Genomic DNA, 17,890 nt, shown 5'->3' with positions numbered 1-17,890 from the left:
TTTGCATATTTGTCGTGCAGGACTGGCTTTGGCGGCTCCATTCGGCGACATTTATTTTGGCCTGTGGGGATACAACTGCGTGCTCGCGTGCATCGCCATCGGCGGAATGTTCTATGCTCTCACGTGGCAGGTGCACTTGCTTGCTATTACCTGTGGTGAGTAAGCATTTTCTTTTGACACATGCAAAATGTTATGAATTTGAATACAAATCACTCTCCTGCTGCCCTGCAGGGTTCTTCTGTGCATACCTGGGCTCCGCCATCGCCAACATCATGTCTGCGGTACATTTTACGAAGCACATTTTGTTACTGTAACCCCGCTGACAACAAAGAGGTGCTAAGGGTCCTATTTGTGTTCCTAGTTTGGTCTGCCTGCCTGCACCTGGCCCTTCTGTCTCTCCGCACTCACGTTCCTCCTCATCACCACGGAGTGCAACAAGATCTTCAAGCTGCCGCTGGCCAAGGTCGCCTACCCGGAGAAAAATCTCGGCTTCTTCTGGAAAATGAAGAAAAAGGAGAAGGCAGAGAAGCTCGAGGAGGAAAAGAAAAACCAAGAGGAGAAGATTCTCGACGAGGAAGAGCAGCTGAGGCTCGCGCTTCAAAACATTGAATGAAACTAGGGATGTCCGATAATGGCTTTTTGCCGATCCGATATTGTCCAACTCTTTAATTACCGATACCGATATCAACCGATACCGATATCAACCGATATATACAGTCGTGGAATCAACACATTATTATGCCTAATTTGGACAACCAGGTATGGTGAAGATAAGGTACTTTTAAAAAAAAATTGATAAAATAAAATAAGATAAATGAATTAAAAACATTTTCTTGAATAGAAAAGAAAGTAAAACAATATAAAAACAGTTACCGGTACATTGAAAATAGTAATTAATGGAAATTAGTCAAATTAACTGTTAAAGGTTAGTACTATTAGTGGACCAGCAGCACGCACAATCATGTGTGCTTACGGACTGTATCCCTTGCAGACTGTATTGATATATGTTGATATATAATGTAGGAACCAGAATATTAATAACAAAAAGAAACAACCCTTTTGTGTGAATGAGTGTGAATGAGTGTAAATTGGGGAGGAAGGTTTTTTGGGTTGGTGCACTAATTGTAAGCGTATCTTGTGTTTTTTATGTTGATTTAATAAAAATTAAAAAAAATTAAAAAACGATACCGATAATAAAAAAACGATACTGATAATTTTTGATATTACATTTTAACGCATTTATCGGCCGATAATATAGGAACCAGAATATTAATAACAGAAAGAAACAACCCTTTTGTGTGAATGAGTGTGAATGAGTGTAAATGGGGGAGGAATTTTTTTTGGGTTGGTGCACTAATTGTAAGTGTATCTTGTGTTTTTTTTGTTGATTTAATAAAAAAATAAAAAATAAAATAAATTTAAAAAACGATACCGATAATAAATAAATAAAATACCGATAATTTGTGATATTACATTTTAACGCATTTATCTGCCGATAATATAGGAACCAGAATATTAATAACAGAAAGAAACAACCCTTTTGAGTGAATGAGTGTGAATGAGTGTAAATGGGGGAGGAAGGTTTTTTGGGTTGGTGCACTAATTGTAAGCGTATCTTGTGTTTTTTATGTTGATTTAATAAAAATAAAAAATACATTTTTTTTTAAAAATGATACCGATAATAAAAAAAACGATACCGATAATTTCTGATATTACATTTTAACGCATTTATCGGCCAATAATATAGGAACCAGAATATTAATAACAGAAAGAAACAACCCTTTTGTGTGAATGGGAGGAACAACCCTTTTGTGTGAATGAGTGGGGGAGGAAGGTTTTTTAGGTTGGTGCACTAATTGTAAGTGTATCTTGTGTTTTATATGTTGATTTAATAAAAATAAAAAAAACATACCGATAATAAAAAAAACGATACCGATAATTTCCGATATTACATTCAAACGCATTTATAAGCCGATAATATAGGAACCAGAATATTAATAACAGAAAGAAACAACCCTTTTGTGTGAATGAGTGTAAATGGGGGAGGGAGGTTTTTTGGGTTGGTGCACTAATTGTAGGTGTATCTTGTGTTTTTTATGTTGATTTATTAAAAAAAAAAAAAAAAAAAAAAAACACACAAAAAACGATACCGATAATAAAAAAAAAAACTATACCGATAATTTCCGATATTACATTTTAACGCATTTATCGGCCGATAATAACGGCCGGCCGATATAATCGGACATCTCTAAATGAAACCATTACAATCATTAAGATACCTCTCAGCTCACACAACTCTCTCAGAATTTACCATATTTACAATAGAATAACATGAATGAATGCCATGACCCGGGTAACGGATCATGACATTCATTCATGCCCCACCTTAAGGGACGAATACCAGACGTCCCAAGGTAGGGTGGAGCTACTAGGAGAGGACCCTCATTGGTTAGCGATGCTGCTGTGTTAAACTAATATTAAGGATCATTTTTGTTGAGACAAATAAGACAGGAGTGATAATTAGTTTTAGCTAAGGCACAAGTGTGTTTTCAAGTTATTAAACTATTACCGTATTTTCCGCACTATAAGGCGCACCTAAAAACCACAAATTTTCTCAAAAGCTGACAGTGCGCCTTATAACCCGGTGCGCTTTATATATGGATTAATATTACGATTCATTTTCATAAAGTTTCGATCTCGCAACTTCGGTAAACAGCCGCCATCTTTTTTCCCGGTAGAACAGGAAGCGCTTCTTCTTCTACGCAAGCAACCGCCAAGGTAAGCACCCGCCCCCATAGAACAGGAAGCGCTTCTTCTTCTACTGTAAGCTACCACCCGCCCCCGGAAGAAAAAGAAGCGCGCGGATATTTCGTTTCATTTCCTTTGTGTGTTTACATCTGTAAAGACCAGACTACAAAATGCACGTACGGTGAATATTCGCACCACAGGGAATGAGAAGTCGTCCTTCACTGTGGTTCTAGCTTGCCATGCTAATGGCCAGAAACTTCCTCCCATGGTGATATTCAAAAGGAAGACCTTGCCAAAAGAGACCTTTCCAGCCGGCGTCATCATAAAAGCTAACTCGAAGGGATGGATGGATGAAGAAAAGATGAGCGAGTGGTTAAGGGAAGTTTACGCGAAAAGGCCGGGTGGCTTTTTTCACACAGCTCCGTCCATGTTGATATACGACTCTATGCGCGCCCACATCAAAGATGGTGTCAAAAAACAAGTGAAGCACACAAATACAACACTCGCCGTCATTCCGGGTGGATTAACCAAAGAACTCCAACCGCTGGATATTGGTGTCAACAGGGCATTCAAATCACGACTGCGAACGGCGTGGGAACAATGGATGACCGAAGGCGAACACACCTTCACTAAAACAGGCAGACAGCGCCGGACGACATACGCCAACATTTGCCAGTGGATCGTAAATGCCTGGGCAGATATTTCGGTCACAACTGTGGTCCGAGCTTTCCGGAAGGCAGGATTCACAGAACTACTGGACAACAACAGCGACACTGACTCCGATGACTTCGACGAGACGGAACCGGCCATTTTGGATCCCACGCTTGCGCAACTTTTCAATTCGGACACCGAAGACGAAGAATTCGAAGGATTTACGAATGAAGAATAACTTCAGAAAGTGAGCGCTATGTTTATTTTGTGTGTTGTGACATTAACGTTCGAGCAACATTATGTTGCTATTGCTCTACACCATTTTGAATTTTACTATGTTTGTGATTGCACATTTGCGTACATTTTGGGACAGAGTTGTTAGAACGCTGGTTTTCAATATATTATTAAAGTTTGACTGAACTATCTGACTGTTTTTTTGACATTCCCTTTAGCGCAGCGTAGGCGCGGCTTATAATCCGGGGCGGCTTATTGGTGGACAAAGTTATGAAATATGCAATTCATTGAAGGTGCGGCTAATAATCCGGTGCGCCTTATAGTGCGGAAAATACGGTACTCAATGCCAGATGAAATACCTTTAGTTTAGTCACACACCATTTGCATTCCAGCTGTCTACATGATTGTTTAGAAGCTTTGTTTTCTTCCGCGAACCAAAGGGGTACGCGTCTTAAGGGCCTTTTTTAGTTTTAACGCAAATGGTGTGGTACAAGGCATCATTAAAGTCGTCAGTGAGGTTACGGATTGAGCCAGATAATTGGGGAAGCGCCATCACTGAGAGCTGCTAAAGCATCGGTTATATTCAGAACATTGACAATGTGTGAGGAATTCCAATTTTTTGAGGATTGGACATTGCTTTGGTGTACGGGGGTACCAATACGTTAGATGCAATAACACCACGGACGGGGACAAAGTCTATCGTATTACCGTTGCGATGCACGGCTTCATGTGTTATTTCAGTAAGAACAACTGTCGATTATAGTCTGGAGTGCCACACCCAGAATGTGAATATTAAAATCGTCCATGATAACTACCGTATTTTTCGGAGTATAAGTCGCACCGGAGTATAAGTTGCACCGGCTGAAAATGCATAATAAAGAAGGAAAAAAACATATATCAGTCGCACTGAAATATAAGTCGCATTTTTTGGGGAAATGTATTTGATAAAACCCAACACCAAGAATAGACATTTGAAAGGCAATTTAAAATAAATAAAGAATAGTGAACAACAGGCTGAATAAGTGTACGTTATATGAGGCATAAATAACCAACTGAGAACGTGCCTGGTATGTTAATGTAACATATTATGGTAAGAGTCATTCAAATAACTATAACATATAGAACATGCTATACGTTTACCAAACAATATGTCACTCCTAATCGCTAAATCCCATGAAATCTTATACGTCTAGTCTCTTACGTGAATGAGCTAAATAATATTATTTGATATTTTACGGTAATGTGTTAATAATTTCACACATAAGTCGCTCCTGAGTATAAGTCGCACCCCCGGCCAAACTATGAAAAATACTGCGACTTATAGTCCGAAAAATACGGTATACTATCTGCATGTGTCACTTGGTCAGCAACAAACTCTGGAAATTTGCTAAAAAAGTCTGAATAAGGCCCATGAGGGGGATCGATTACAGCCAAGTGTAGCGGTACCGGAGCAACAGACCTCATAATAAGAGCCTCAAACCCCAAAACCAGTGAAGTTGTCACGTTGTGTAACTCGTAAATAAAAACAGAATACAATGATTGGCGAATCCTTTTCAACCTATATTCAATTGTATACACTGCAAAAACAAGATATTTAATGTTCAAACTGGAAGACTTTGTTATTTTTTGCAAATATTAGCTCATTTGGAATTTGATGCCTGCAACATGTTTCAAAAAGCTGGCACGAGTGGCAAAAAAGACTGAGAAAGTTGAGGAATACTCATCAAACACTTATTTGGAACATCCCACAGGTGAACAGGCTAATTGGGAACAGGTGGGTGCCATGATTGGGTATAAAAGCAGCTTCCATGAAATGCTCAGTCATTCACAAACAAGGATGGAGCGAGGGTCACCACTTTGTGAACAAATGCGTGAGCAAATTGTCAAACAGTTTAAGAACAACATTTCTCAACGAGCTATTGCAAGTAATTTAGAGATTTCACCATCTAAGGTCTGTAATCTCATCAAAGGTTTCAGAGAATCTGGAGAAATCACTGCACGTGACATTGAATGCCCGTGACCTTGATCCCTCAAGCGGTACTGTATCAAAAAGTGACATCAGTGTGTAAAGGATATCACCACATGGGCTCAGGAATACTTCAGAAAACCACTGTCAGTAACTACAGTTTGTCGTTACATCTGTAAGTGCAAGTTAAAACTGTACTATGCAAAGCCAAAGCCATTTATCAACAACACCCAGAAACGCCGACGGCTTTGCTGGGCCCGAGCTCATCTAAGGTGGACTGATGCAAAGCGGAACATTTTTCTGTGGCCTGACGAGTCCACATTTCAAATTGTTTTTGGAAACTGTGGACGTTGTGTCCTCCGGAACAAAGAGGAAAAGAACCATCCGGATTGTTATAGGGGCAAAGTTCAAAAGCCAGCATCTGTGATGGTATGGGGGTGTATTAGTGCCCTAGGGATGGGTAACTTACATCTGTGAAGGCACCATTACTGCTGAAAGGTACATACAGGTTTTGGAGCAACATATGTTGCCATCCAAGCAACATTACCATGGATGCCCATGATTATTTCATCAAGAAAATGCCAAGCCACGTGTTACATCAACGTGACTTCATAGTAAAAGAGTGCGGGTACTAGACTGGCCTGCCTGTAGTCCAGACCTGTCTACCGTTGAAAATGTGTGGCGCAATATGAAGCCTAAAATACCACAACGGAGACTACGGACTGTTGAACAACTTAAGCTGTACATCAAGCAAGAAAGGGAAAGAATTCCACCTGAGAAGCTTCCAAAATTGGTCTCCTCAGTGCCCAAACGTTTACTGAGTTTTGTTAAAAGGAAAGGCCATGTAACACAGTGGTACAAATGCCCCTGTGCCAACATTTAAATTCTAAGTTAATGATTATTTGAAAAAAAAAAGTAAGTTTCTCCGTTTGAACATTAAATATCTTGTCTTTGCAGTCTATTCAATTGAATATGAGTTGAAAAGGATTCGCAAATCATTGTATTCTTTTTTTTATTTACGAATTACACAACATGCCAACTTCACTGGTTATGGGTATATACACAGTATATATACATATATATATATATACAGTATATATATGCATACATATATTGCATACATATAAACACTCTATATATATATATATATATATATATATATATATATATGTCTTAATAAGGTTATCCAAAAAATAGTGCTCGATACCGTAGTAGAGCGCAATATATGTATGTGTGGGGAAAAAAATCACAAGACTATTTCATCTCTACAGGCCTGTTTCATGAGGGGGGGTTCCCTCACTCATCATGAGTGAGGGAACCCCCCCTCATGAAACAGGCCTGTAGAGATGAAATAGTCTTGTGATTTTTTTTCCCACACATACATATATATATATATATATATATATATATATATATATATATATATATATACACCCAACAATAATGTAACTAGTTAGCCAGCTGATAATCTAAAAACAATATAGCTTTATCATCTAATTTTTTAAGAGTGACATTTGTACATTTGTTTAGTTAAAACATTCTTGAAGACAAAACCAAAAAAGTCCATCTGATCTCATCATCAAACTGAAATTGACTGAAATTGTTCTGGAGCAGCTGTTTTGCATCTACAGTATATTTAGTAAAGGTATGTCTCGAAAGGACGTGCAAACTGGCTGTTGCAGAGAAATAGCTGTGAGAAAGAAGGAGCTTGTGCTGCAGCTCTGTCCTATGTATGCTATTTAACATATATGGATTGTCAAAAATAAAAACATTAGATGTATGTTCTATTCAGCAATATCATTTTATAATTGTAACGCTTCTGGATGACTTAAGGGGCTGATAGCAAATTAATTTGATGCGATTTCCGTTTTTGTTTTTTTAAATGACGTTCGAAATGAAATAATTGGAATATGCATTTTGTTGCGTCTGGAACTTTCCAGGGCATGTTCACAGTTGGTGCCATCATCTTCAGTGACCACACCTTCGGTAGAATACAAAAAAATGGTGTTCCAATGTAGATGCAATGACTGCAGGACTGTGTCTAAACTGCCCATAAAAAGTGGTGCATAATCGTCTGCTGCATGTTTCTAAACATATCAAAACGCCACAGGTGGGCGCATGAGAACATGCATTAGGTGGTCTGCGCTGCTTGTTATCAATTGTACAACAAATGTCTCTCTTATATTGACCTACAAATTATTGCCAATAAGCGATATTATTGGTAGTCATTTTTGAGACCAAATTAACCACTGAAATAATGACAATATATAATATAATAATAATAATAATTTCAAACGCCACATTTTTTTATTTCTCATATATTTTAACATTGTAATTGAAATGTAAAGTTTTGAATACCAAGTTAAATAAAACAAACAAATAATACAAATAAAATATACTATCTGCAAGCTAAATGTTGCCTTTGAATAAAAATCACTAACAAAATCAATAAAATAGGTTTTGTCTCTGTTAAGAAGGGGTTATGTACACAACCAAAACAATAAATAAAATGGCTAAATAATGCTCAAAAAGTAAATATACACAATTTATTAACCAAGTTGTGCTTTTAATACCTAAAATAAATATACAATATACTTTACCGGCAGAGGAAGCATCAAATATTGTTCTGGCTTAATAAGAGCCATATTATTTGTATTTGTGTGTTTAAATATGTTCATCTTTTATTTTAAATTGTGAAGGGTGATCAGGTGTTTCACTTCCAATTTCGGAAGTCATGTGAGTTCACTGTTGAATGGAATTTGTGTCCGTCTGTTTCAACTTGGCATTGTCAAGTTTATCGATTACTTTGTGCAAAAAAAAAAGCACACCCTTTATGTTTAATGTGAACACTGTACCTCATTTGTTTTAACAGTAATGTAGTTTAAATTGGGGAATGACCTTTCATAATGGGGGAAAGACGCCAATGTCTGTTGTTCACATGTTAGCATTTAAACTAGCGCCAGTCAGTCCGTCTGTATAAGTAAGTAAGAAAGTAAGTAAGTAAGTAAATACATTTTATTTATAAAGCGCTTTTCACAGATAAAATCACAAAGCACTGTACAAAACATAGGTGAAGTAAAACAACAATTCAATTTAAAGGCCTACTGAAATGCGATTTTCTTATTTAAACGGGGATAGCAGGTCCATTTTATGTGTCATACGTGATCATTTCGCGATATTGCCATATTTTTGCTGAAAGGATTTAGTAGAGAACATCGACGATAAAGTTCGCAACTTTTGGTCGCTGATAAAAAAAGCCTTGCCTCTACCGGAAGTAGCAGACGATATGCGTGTGACGTCACAGGTTGTGGAGCTCCTCACATCTGCACATTGTTTACAATCATGGCCACCAGCAGCGAGAGCGATTCGGACCGAGAAAGCGACGATTTCCCCATTAATTTGAGCGAGGATGAACGATTCGTGGATGAGGAAAGTGAGAGTGAAGGACTAGAGGGCAGTGGGAGCGATTCAGATAGGGAAGATGCTGTGAGAGGCGGGTGGGACCTGATATTCAGCTGGGAATGACTAAAACAGTAAATAAACACAAGACATATCGTATTTTTCGGAGTATAAGTCGCACCGGAGTATAAGTCGCACCTGCCGAAAATGCATAATAAAGAAGGAAAAAAAATATATAAATCACACTGGAGCCGGCCAAACTATGAAAAAAACTGCGACTTATAGTCCGAAAAATACGGTATATATACTCTATTAGCCACAACACAACCAGGCTTATATTTAATATGCCACAAATTAATCCCGCATAACAAACACCTCCCCCCTCCCGTCTATATAACCCGCCAATACAACTCAAACACCTGCACGACACACTCAATCCCACAGCCCAAAGTACCGTTCACCTCCCCAAAGTTCATACAGCACATATATTTCCCCAAAGTCCCCAAAGTTACGTACGTGACATGCACATATCGGCACGCACGTATGGGCAAGCGATCAGATGTTTGGAAGCCGTAGCTGCATGCGTACTCACGGTACCGCGTCTGCGTATCCAACTCAAAGTCCTCCTGGTAAGAGTCTCTGTTGTCCCAGTTCTCCTGGTAAGAGTCTCTGTTGTCCCAGTTCTCCAAAGGCCAATGGTAAAGCTTGACTGTCATCTTCCGGGAATGTAAACAATGAAACACCGGCTGTGTTATCCGGCACACCAGTCAAGGGGTGCATTCTACGGCGGGGGTGCGTTATCCGGCACAACACCTGCCGCAATACACCGCTTCCCACCTACAGCTTTCTTCTTAGCTGTCTCCATTGTTCATTGAACAAATTGCAAAAGATTCACCAACACAGATGTCCAGAATACTGTGGAATTTTGCGATGAAAACAGACGACTTAATAGCTGGCCACCATGCTGTCCCAACATGTCTTCTACAATCCGTGACGTCACGCGCAGACGTCATCATACCGAGACGTTTTCAGCAGGATATTTCGCGCAAAATTTAAAATTGCACTTTAGTAAGCTAACCCGGCCGTATTGGCAAGTGTTGCAATGTTAAGATTTCATCATTGATATACAAACTATCAGACTGTGTGGTCGGTAGTAGTGGGTTTCAGTAGGCCTTTAAAACGGGCAACATCATAAAAAGGTTACAAAGTGGATTAAAAATGATAGTTAACTAAAAGCTTTACTAAAAAGAGAAGTTTTCAAATGTTTCTTAAAAGTTTCAACACAGTCAAGATCACGGAGGAACTGGTGCAAATTGTTCCAGAGTCTGGGAGCTATAGCCTGGAATGCCATGTCTCCACGGGTTTTAAAACGAGTTTTGGGGATTTTTAGAAGACCCTGGCCTGAAGACCGGAGGCGGCGCCCTGAAGAGTAGGGGCATAACAAGTCAGTGATGTACTGAGGGGCCCCACCATGCAACGCACAGAATGTCAGGACTAAAATTTTAAACCCAATGCGGAATTTAACTGGAAGCCAATGAAGACTGGATACAACTTCGGTAAATCAGATCACTCCGCCATCTTGGTCGTACCCGTGTATAAACAAAGTTTGAAGCGCGCGCCCGTGGTGACGCGAGAAGTCAAGCGTTGGTCTGTGAACTCAGAGAGCGCGCTCCAGGACGCGCTAGATTGTACAGACTGGAGCGTGTTGCGCGAGGGCACAGACAACATTGACGAATATACAGACACTGTGCTGGACTTTGTTGGTAAACTGGTCAAGGAAATAGTCCCCACATACACAGTAAGGGTTTTTCCCAATCAGAAGCCCTGGGTTGATAGATCGGTCCGAGAGGCTTTGAAAGCGCGCACCTCAGCCTACAGCAGAGGGCGCGCGACCGGCGATATGCACGCGTACAAGGCAGCGTGCTATGACGTCAGGCGTGTAGTGAAACAGGCAAAGGGAAGATACAGGGACAAAATGGAGTTTCAATTTCAGCAGGCTGACTCCAGAGCTGTATGGCAAGGAATCAGAACCATGACAAACTACAAAGGCAGCCCCCCCATGGTGAATGCTGATGTCTCCCTGGCAAATGAGCTAAATACTTTTTATGCACGGTTTGAGGCTGCAAATTCAAACAGCAGCATTCATGGCACCGCAAAAGAGGGTATGGCCACTGGCAATGGAGACTCAGCATTCAGAATAACAGAACATGACGTGAGGAGAACCTTCAAGAGGGTGAATATCAGGAACGCCACAGGGCCAGGCGGCATTCCCGGTTGCGTCCTAAAAGTCTGTGCTGACCAACTGGCACCGGTATTCACAGACATATTCAATCTGTCCCTTGAACAGTCCGGCATCCCCACCTGTCTGAAAAAATACACCATTGTCCCTGTTCCAAAGAAATCTGCCCCTGCCTGCCTCAACGACTACCTCCCCGTAGCCCTCACCCCCATAGCCATGAAGTGCTTTGAGAAGCTAATCAAAGACCACATATGCTCCTCCCTCCCCCCCACTATAGACCCCTGCAATTTGCATACCGCCCAAACAGGTCAACCGACGATGCAATCGCACACGTATTGCATACCGCCACGACACACCTGGACAAAAGGCAGGGGAACTATGTGAGAATGCTGTTCATAGATCACACTTTTAGCATTCAACACCATAGTCCCATCCAAGCTTGTCATTAAGCTCAAGGACCTGGGCTTGAACTCAACCCTCTGTCAGTGGGTCTAGGATTTCCTGACAGGCAGACCACAAGTGGTGAGAGCAGTGAACTGCACCTCATCAACCATCATCCTCAACACCGGAGCCCCCCAGGGCTGTGTTCTGAGCCCCCTCCTCTATTCACTCTACACACATGACTGTGGCTAAAAACACCACCAACTCCATTGTGAAATTTGCTGACGACACAGCTGTGGTGGGCCTGATCTCCGGTAACGATGAGACGGCCTACCTGAGTGAAGTGAAGAACCTGGCATTATGGTGTCAGGAGAACCACCTCGCCCTGAACGTCAGCAAGACCAAGGAGATCATAGTGGATTTTAGGAGACGGGGTGCAAGGAACTACAGTCCACTCAGCATAGACGGGACGCCGGTCGAGAGAGTGACCAACTTCAAATACCTCGGAGTGACAATATCAGAAGACCTGTCCTGGACCACACACATAGACAACGTGGTGAAAAAGGCACGACAGCGTCTCTACTTCCTCAGGAGACTCAGGAAGTTCAAACTAAACCACAAGATCCTCAGAAACTTCTACTCATGCACAACAGAGAGTGTCATGACTGGAAACATCACCTCCTGGTTTGGGAATAGCACCGCACACGACCACAACAGACTGCAGAGAGAGTCCAGATCAGCCGAGAGAACCATCGGAGGTGTGCTCCCGACCATCTGCAACATCTACACCAGGCGGTGTAGATCCAAGGCCAAGAGGATAGTGAGGGACTCTAGCCACCCAAGAAACTGCCTCTTCTCACTGCTGCAGTCAGGCAAGCGCTACCGGAGTCTCATGGCCAACACGAAGAGACTCAGGAGGAGCTTCTATCCCCAAGTCATCAGACTGCTCAACTGCACCGCTGATTAACACTTTATCACAATTGCACAAAACCGCATGCACAAGAATCACTTTACTTACCACTGTAATTACCGGACTACAATACTCTTCATTCAATGACTGTAAATAATGTAAAAACAAGAGTATAAAGAAGTCATACTGTTTGTTCATACTACTGTCACTACTCAACTGCCAAAAGAACTGTAGACACCTTAATATTTATTACTTCCTATACTGTATATACTGTTATACTATTTCATATTGCACTGGTACTGTATGTGACTACTGTACTTTTACTTGTACTGATACTTCTACCATAACTACTGGGACTTATTGTGCAACTTATTGTCTTGTAATGAATGTACATCAGAGCTATTCAAATTGTTGTATTTTTTGTATTTAGTGTATTAGATTCAGCAACTATTGTTTGGATCCCACTGTACGCAATATCTGAAGAGTATGGAAAAAAGCATTTCACTGTGGTGTATTCTGCATGTGACGAATAAAACCCTTGAACCTTGAACCTTGAAACTGGGGTGATATGGGCTGTTCTGGGTGCACCGGTCTAAAGTCTGGCAGCCGCATTTTGTACAGTCAGAAGTCTCTTTAGCGTTGACTTGTTAAAGAGAGTGAAGAGAGAATTGCAATAGTCAATGCGAGACGAAATGAACGCGTGAATGATCATTTCCAGATCCAATTTTAAAGGGGAACATTATCACCAGACCTATGTAAGCGTCAATATATACCTTGATGTTGCAGAAAAAAGACCATATATTTTTTTAACCGATTTCCGAACTCTAAATGGGTGAATTTTGGCGAATTAAACGCCTTTCTATTATTCGCTCTCGGAGCGATGACGTCACAACGTGACGTCACATCGGGAAGCAATCCGCCATTTTCTCAAACACATTACAAACACCGAGTCAAATCAGCTCTGTTATTTTCCGTTTTTTCGACTGTTTTCCGTACCTTGGAGACATCATGCCTCGTCGGTGTGTTGTCGGAGGGTGTAACAACACGAACAGGGACGGATTCAAGTTGCACCAGTGGCCCAAAGATGCGAAAGTGGCAAGAAATTGGACGTTTGTTCCGCACACTTTACAGACGAAAGCTATGCTACGACAGAGATGGCAAGAATGTGTGGATATCCTGCGACACTCAAAGCAGATGCATTTCCAACGATAAAGTCAAAGAAATATGCAAGCGGATGAGGGTATGTCTACAGAATATATTAATTGATGAAAACTGGGCTGTCTGCACTCTCAAAGTGCATGTTGTTGCCAAATGTATTTCATATGCTGTAAACCTAGTTCATAGTTGTTAGTTTCCTTTAATGCCAAACAAACACATACCAATCGTTGGTTAGAAGGCGAACGCCGAATTCGTCCTCGCTTTCTCCCGTGTCGCTGGCTGTCGTGTCGGTTTCGCTTGCATACGGTTCAAACCGATATGGCTCAATAGCTTCAGTTTCTTCTTCAATTTCGTTTTCGCTACCTGCCTCCACACTACAACCATCCGTTTCAATACATGTGTAATCTGTTGAATCGCTTAAGTCGCTGAAATCCGAGTCTGAATCCGAGCTAATGTCGCTATAGCTTGCTGTTTTATGCGCCATGTTTGTTTGTCTTGGCATCACTGTGTGACGTCACAGGAAAATGGACGGGTGTATATAACGATGGTTAAAATCAGGCACTTTGAAGCTTTTTTTAGGGATATTGCGTGATGGGTAAAATTTTGAAAAAAACTTCGAAAAATAAAATAAGCCACTGGGAACTGATTTTTAATGGTTTTAAGCCTTCTGAAATTGTGATAATGTTCCCCTTTAACAACAAATTTCTCACTTTAGAAATATTTCTGAGATGACAAACCATCTCAGCGCAGCTTCTAAAACCGATGAAAAGTGTGAATGCTCTTGAAGTACACACCTGGCGATTTATCAACGCTTGAAAACTTACAGACATCATTTTCAGTTGTTTTTTTTTTAACTTCAATTCGTTAATTGACTTATTGAATATCAGCCCAGATCTAAATAGTACATGCCATTTTAGAGATTTCACACCACGCTGTTTAGTGCAAGGTATTTGGGTCTCAGTTGTTCAGGCCCATTGTGTTGATGCGTCATAGTACAGTTAGGTCAGCCTTATCAAGATGCCCACAGTTTTCAAAACACGTGTAGAGCTAAAACAGGAACGTGGGCCCGCTCAATTAGAAATGTGGTATTCAAGGTACAGTACAGTAAAGTAGGGCATAATAATCACAATTATTTTGATTAATATTGTAATCACATTTAATTAAAAGAGTATTCATTCATTTGCAAAGATTGGTGTAAAATGTAGTTTAAAAAAAACTGATATTAGGGTTGTACGGTTTACCGGTATTAATAAAGTACCGCAATACTAAATAATCTTATTCGGTACTATACCGCATCTAAAAAGTACCGGTCTGCCACAATATTTTTGAGCATCACAACATCTTCTTTCGTTTAAAAACAAATGTATATTATGTTTATAAACTCAGGAAATATGTCCCTGGAAACATGAGGACTTTGAATATGACCAATGTATGATCCTGTAACTACTTGGTATTGAATTGATACCCAAATTTGTGGTATTATCCAAAACTATTGCAAACAACAGAAGAATAAGTGATTATTACATTTTAACAGAAGTGTAGCTAGAACATGTTAAAAGAGAAAGTAAGCAGATATTAACAGTAAATGAACAAGTAGATTGATAATTAATTTTTTACCACTTGTCCTTAATAATTTTGACAAAATAATAGAATGATAAATGACACAATATGTTACTGCATATGTCAGCAGCTAAATTAGGAACCTTTGTTTGTTTTGTTTTGTCTAGTATGTTCACTATTTCATTTAAGGACAACATTGCAATAAGAAACATATGTTGAACGTACGGGAAGATTTTTTTGTTAAAATAAAGCCAATAATGCCATTTTTTGTGGTGCCTTTAATTGAGAAAAGTACCAAAAAGTATCTAAATAATTTTGGTACCGGTACCAAAATATTGGTATCGGGACAACACGTATGACGTTAATTTTGTACATTCTTGGGTAGCAGATTGTAGTTTGCTTTGTGCATCATTTTAGCTGTTTGCAAGTTCACTATGTCGTGGAATTTCGGTATTTTCGATTCAATGAATAGAGGGTTGGAATGTTCTAGATGTATAGCAGTAATTGTTAACAGTTAATACTGTATTGTGGAGCCTTTTTTTCTTGCACTATGGCCTGTCTTTAAAAAAAAATAAGAACAAAGCCAAATCTGCGGAGTCACAGTGATCTGATGCTGATGTGTCAGCGTAACCTTTTCCTTTCATTTGCTTTGTTGAAATGTTTGTAAAAATTATGCAACTGAAAAAGGCCAGCGATAACAAACGGATCACCTGAATCGTGACGCCAATGTGTTGATATGAAAGCGGCCATCTAAGATCAGGCCATGTGATGGGGGGTCACCTGACATGATGATGTGGAATAATGCAAACAATCACCATGTTCCTGCAAACTTGAATTGTGACCTCATTTCTTTATTGCAAGTCTAATATGTTCTAAAAAAACCATGTTAAAATCAGTGAGTACAAGTTGATAGCCAGTTTGTTTTGCAGGGGCTACATTTGTGTGAGCTTTCGACGAAAAATAAAAAAATTAAAATAAACAATTTTATGCAAACAACGAGGCCAATTCCAAAAGGTAATTCCTCCGTGTTTAACTCCCAGACACACAACAACACTTCCTCATTCTCTGCCGACACGGTGTGTTCACAGACCATGGGAAAAATTAACATTCTGACATACTAACATATACATTAACAACGGCAGCTGGCTACAGTATGAATGGATATACACCGTTTATTTTTTGCGCACTATTGAGTAGTGATGCATTGGAAATTTGCTATGATGAGTAGAACAGCAAACATGCCAATTGGCCTTGTCAGATCATGAAAGAAGTAAAAGTGAATCACAATTATCACAATTATCACCTCTTAGATCCTTTGCCAAGTGATTCATTTTCTTTCTTTTTTTTCCATTTATTTATTTATTTCAGGCAATAACATAAAAAAGTACAAAGTTTGTTGGAATAATTGTTTGTAAGTTATCACAAAAGGAACGTGGTATTATGAATGCTGTCTTTCGAGGCCTAACAAGAGGAAGAAGGCTCGTGAAACGCCACTGTGATTTCAACACGGACAGATGGCAGGATCTGCTCAACTCCCAGAGGAACTCTCTTTGACGTGTTAAACGAACTCTCTTTGAAGTATTTCACAAACTCTCTTCCAACTATTTGGTAACTGAAGTCAACGCTATTTACGACCCGCTGCCCTCTTGAAGTCCCTGTGGTCAGGAGACAGGAGGGGTTATCCATTGTCCTCCAACACCTGCCCCAGCTGGATCCAGGAAGAGCCCAAGCCCGAGAAATCCTCTTCTTGGACTTCAAAGCGACCGAAAACAATGACTCTTTTACACACTTACCATTCCTGCTGTGACATATGTTGGTGCGTGAACATGGAACATCTGAAATAAAAGAGGAGACGAAAACCTTCTTCGTCAGAGCGTGCTAAGACACTGTAAGAGGTTACAGGTTGACGCATGTCTCTCCTCAATTGAGTCCAAATTGAATTCTGTCTCTGTTTGATTCCTTGCCTTTTGTCTTGTTTAATAGATGTCCTGTGTTTGAACGTGACATCTAATTGGTCCTTCGAGCCGGATTCCAACACGTCTGGCGATTCCAGCAGGAGTGAGTGAAACCAGAAAGACCATGGCAACCAAATCCTGATTGAGGAACTGCTTTTTCTTAATTTCGGGCTGGAATTGAAAGACTGACGGAAAATCCGAGGACAACAGGAAGGAACGCAGAGAGCAGTGAGTACGTTTTGAATTACGAAGAAAGAAACGACTAAGAAAAAGCGTGTGACTGAGGGTTACGACGCATAGACAAACCCTGTAAATCCTAGGCTCTAACAGGTAAAAAGGCCAAAATTACTGCAGGACGTCGGTGTCCGCGAAAACTGAAATACCCGAAATAAACTAAAAACTAAAATTCTAAAACTGAAGAGGCCAATATACTGCAGGTAAACGGAACCGCGAAAACTGGAATCCGTAATATCCGTAAACAAATATACTAGGGGGAGGCGGAGCCCACAATAATTTGTAATATCCGTAAGCCATTATCCTGGGGACGACGGCGTCCAATGCAGACCTAAAATGGTCTATTCAGAATAAAAACTGAATTTTGTCCGTAAAAAACAATAACCTGGAGAGCGACGGGGTCCTCATGTAATATACATTGAAATTTCCGTAGATCAATATACTGAAAGGTGTGA

General features: G+C 40.2%; 1 protein-coding gene across 6 annotated transcripts in view; it reads left to right on the top strand.

The window, feature by feature from the left end:
* slc14a2 (solute carrier family 14 member 2) overlaps positions 1-1,654 on the top strand; it is a 31,828-nt gene extending 30,174 nt beyond the window's left edge. For all 6 annotated transcript variants that reach the window (XM_072914350.1, XM_072914349.1, XM_061986491.2 and 3 more), the window contains 3 exons: positions 21-155; positions 232-281; positions 362-1,654. In XM_072914350.1, coding sequence (XP_072770451.1) covers positions 21-155; positions 232-281; positions 362-613 — 437 coding nt within the window. In that variant the 3' untranslated portion in view covers positions 614-1,654. The remainder of the gene's footprint in view (positions 1-20; positions 156-231; positions 282-361) is intronic.
* Positions 1,655-17,890: the final 16,236 nt, after the last annotated feature.

This window comes from Nerophis lumbriciformis, linkage group LG12 (assembly GCF_033978685.3).
Source record: "Nerophis lumbriciformis linkage group LG12, RoL_Nlum_v2.1, whole genome shotgun sequence".
Taxonomy (NCBI): Eukaryota; Metazoa; Chordata; class Actinopteri; order Syngnathiformes; family Syngnathidae; genus Nerophis; species Nerophis lumbriciformis.
Note: the sequence above shows the minus strand (reverse complement) of the source record. Positions and strands in the feature narration are given on the sequence as shown.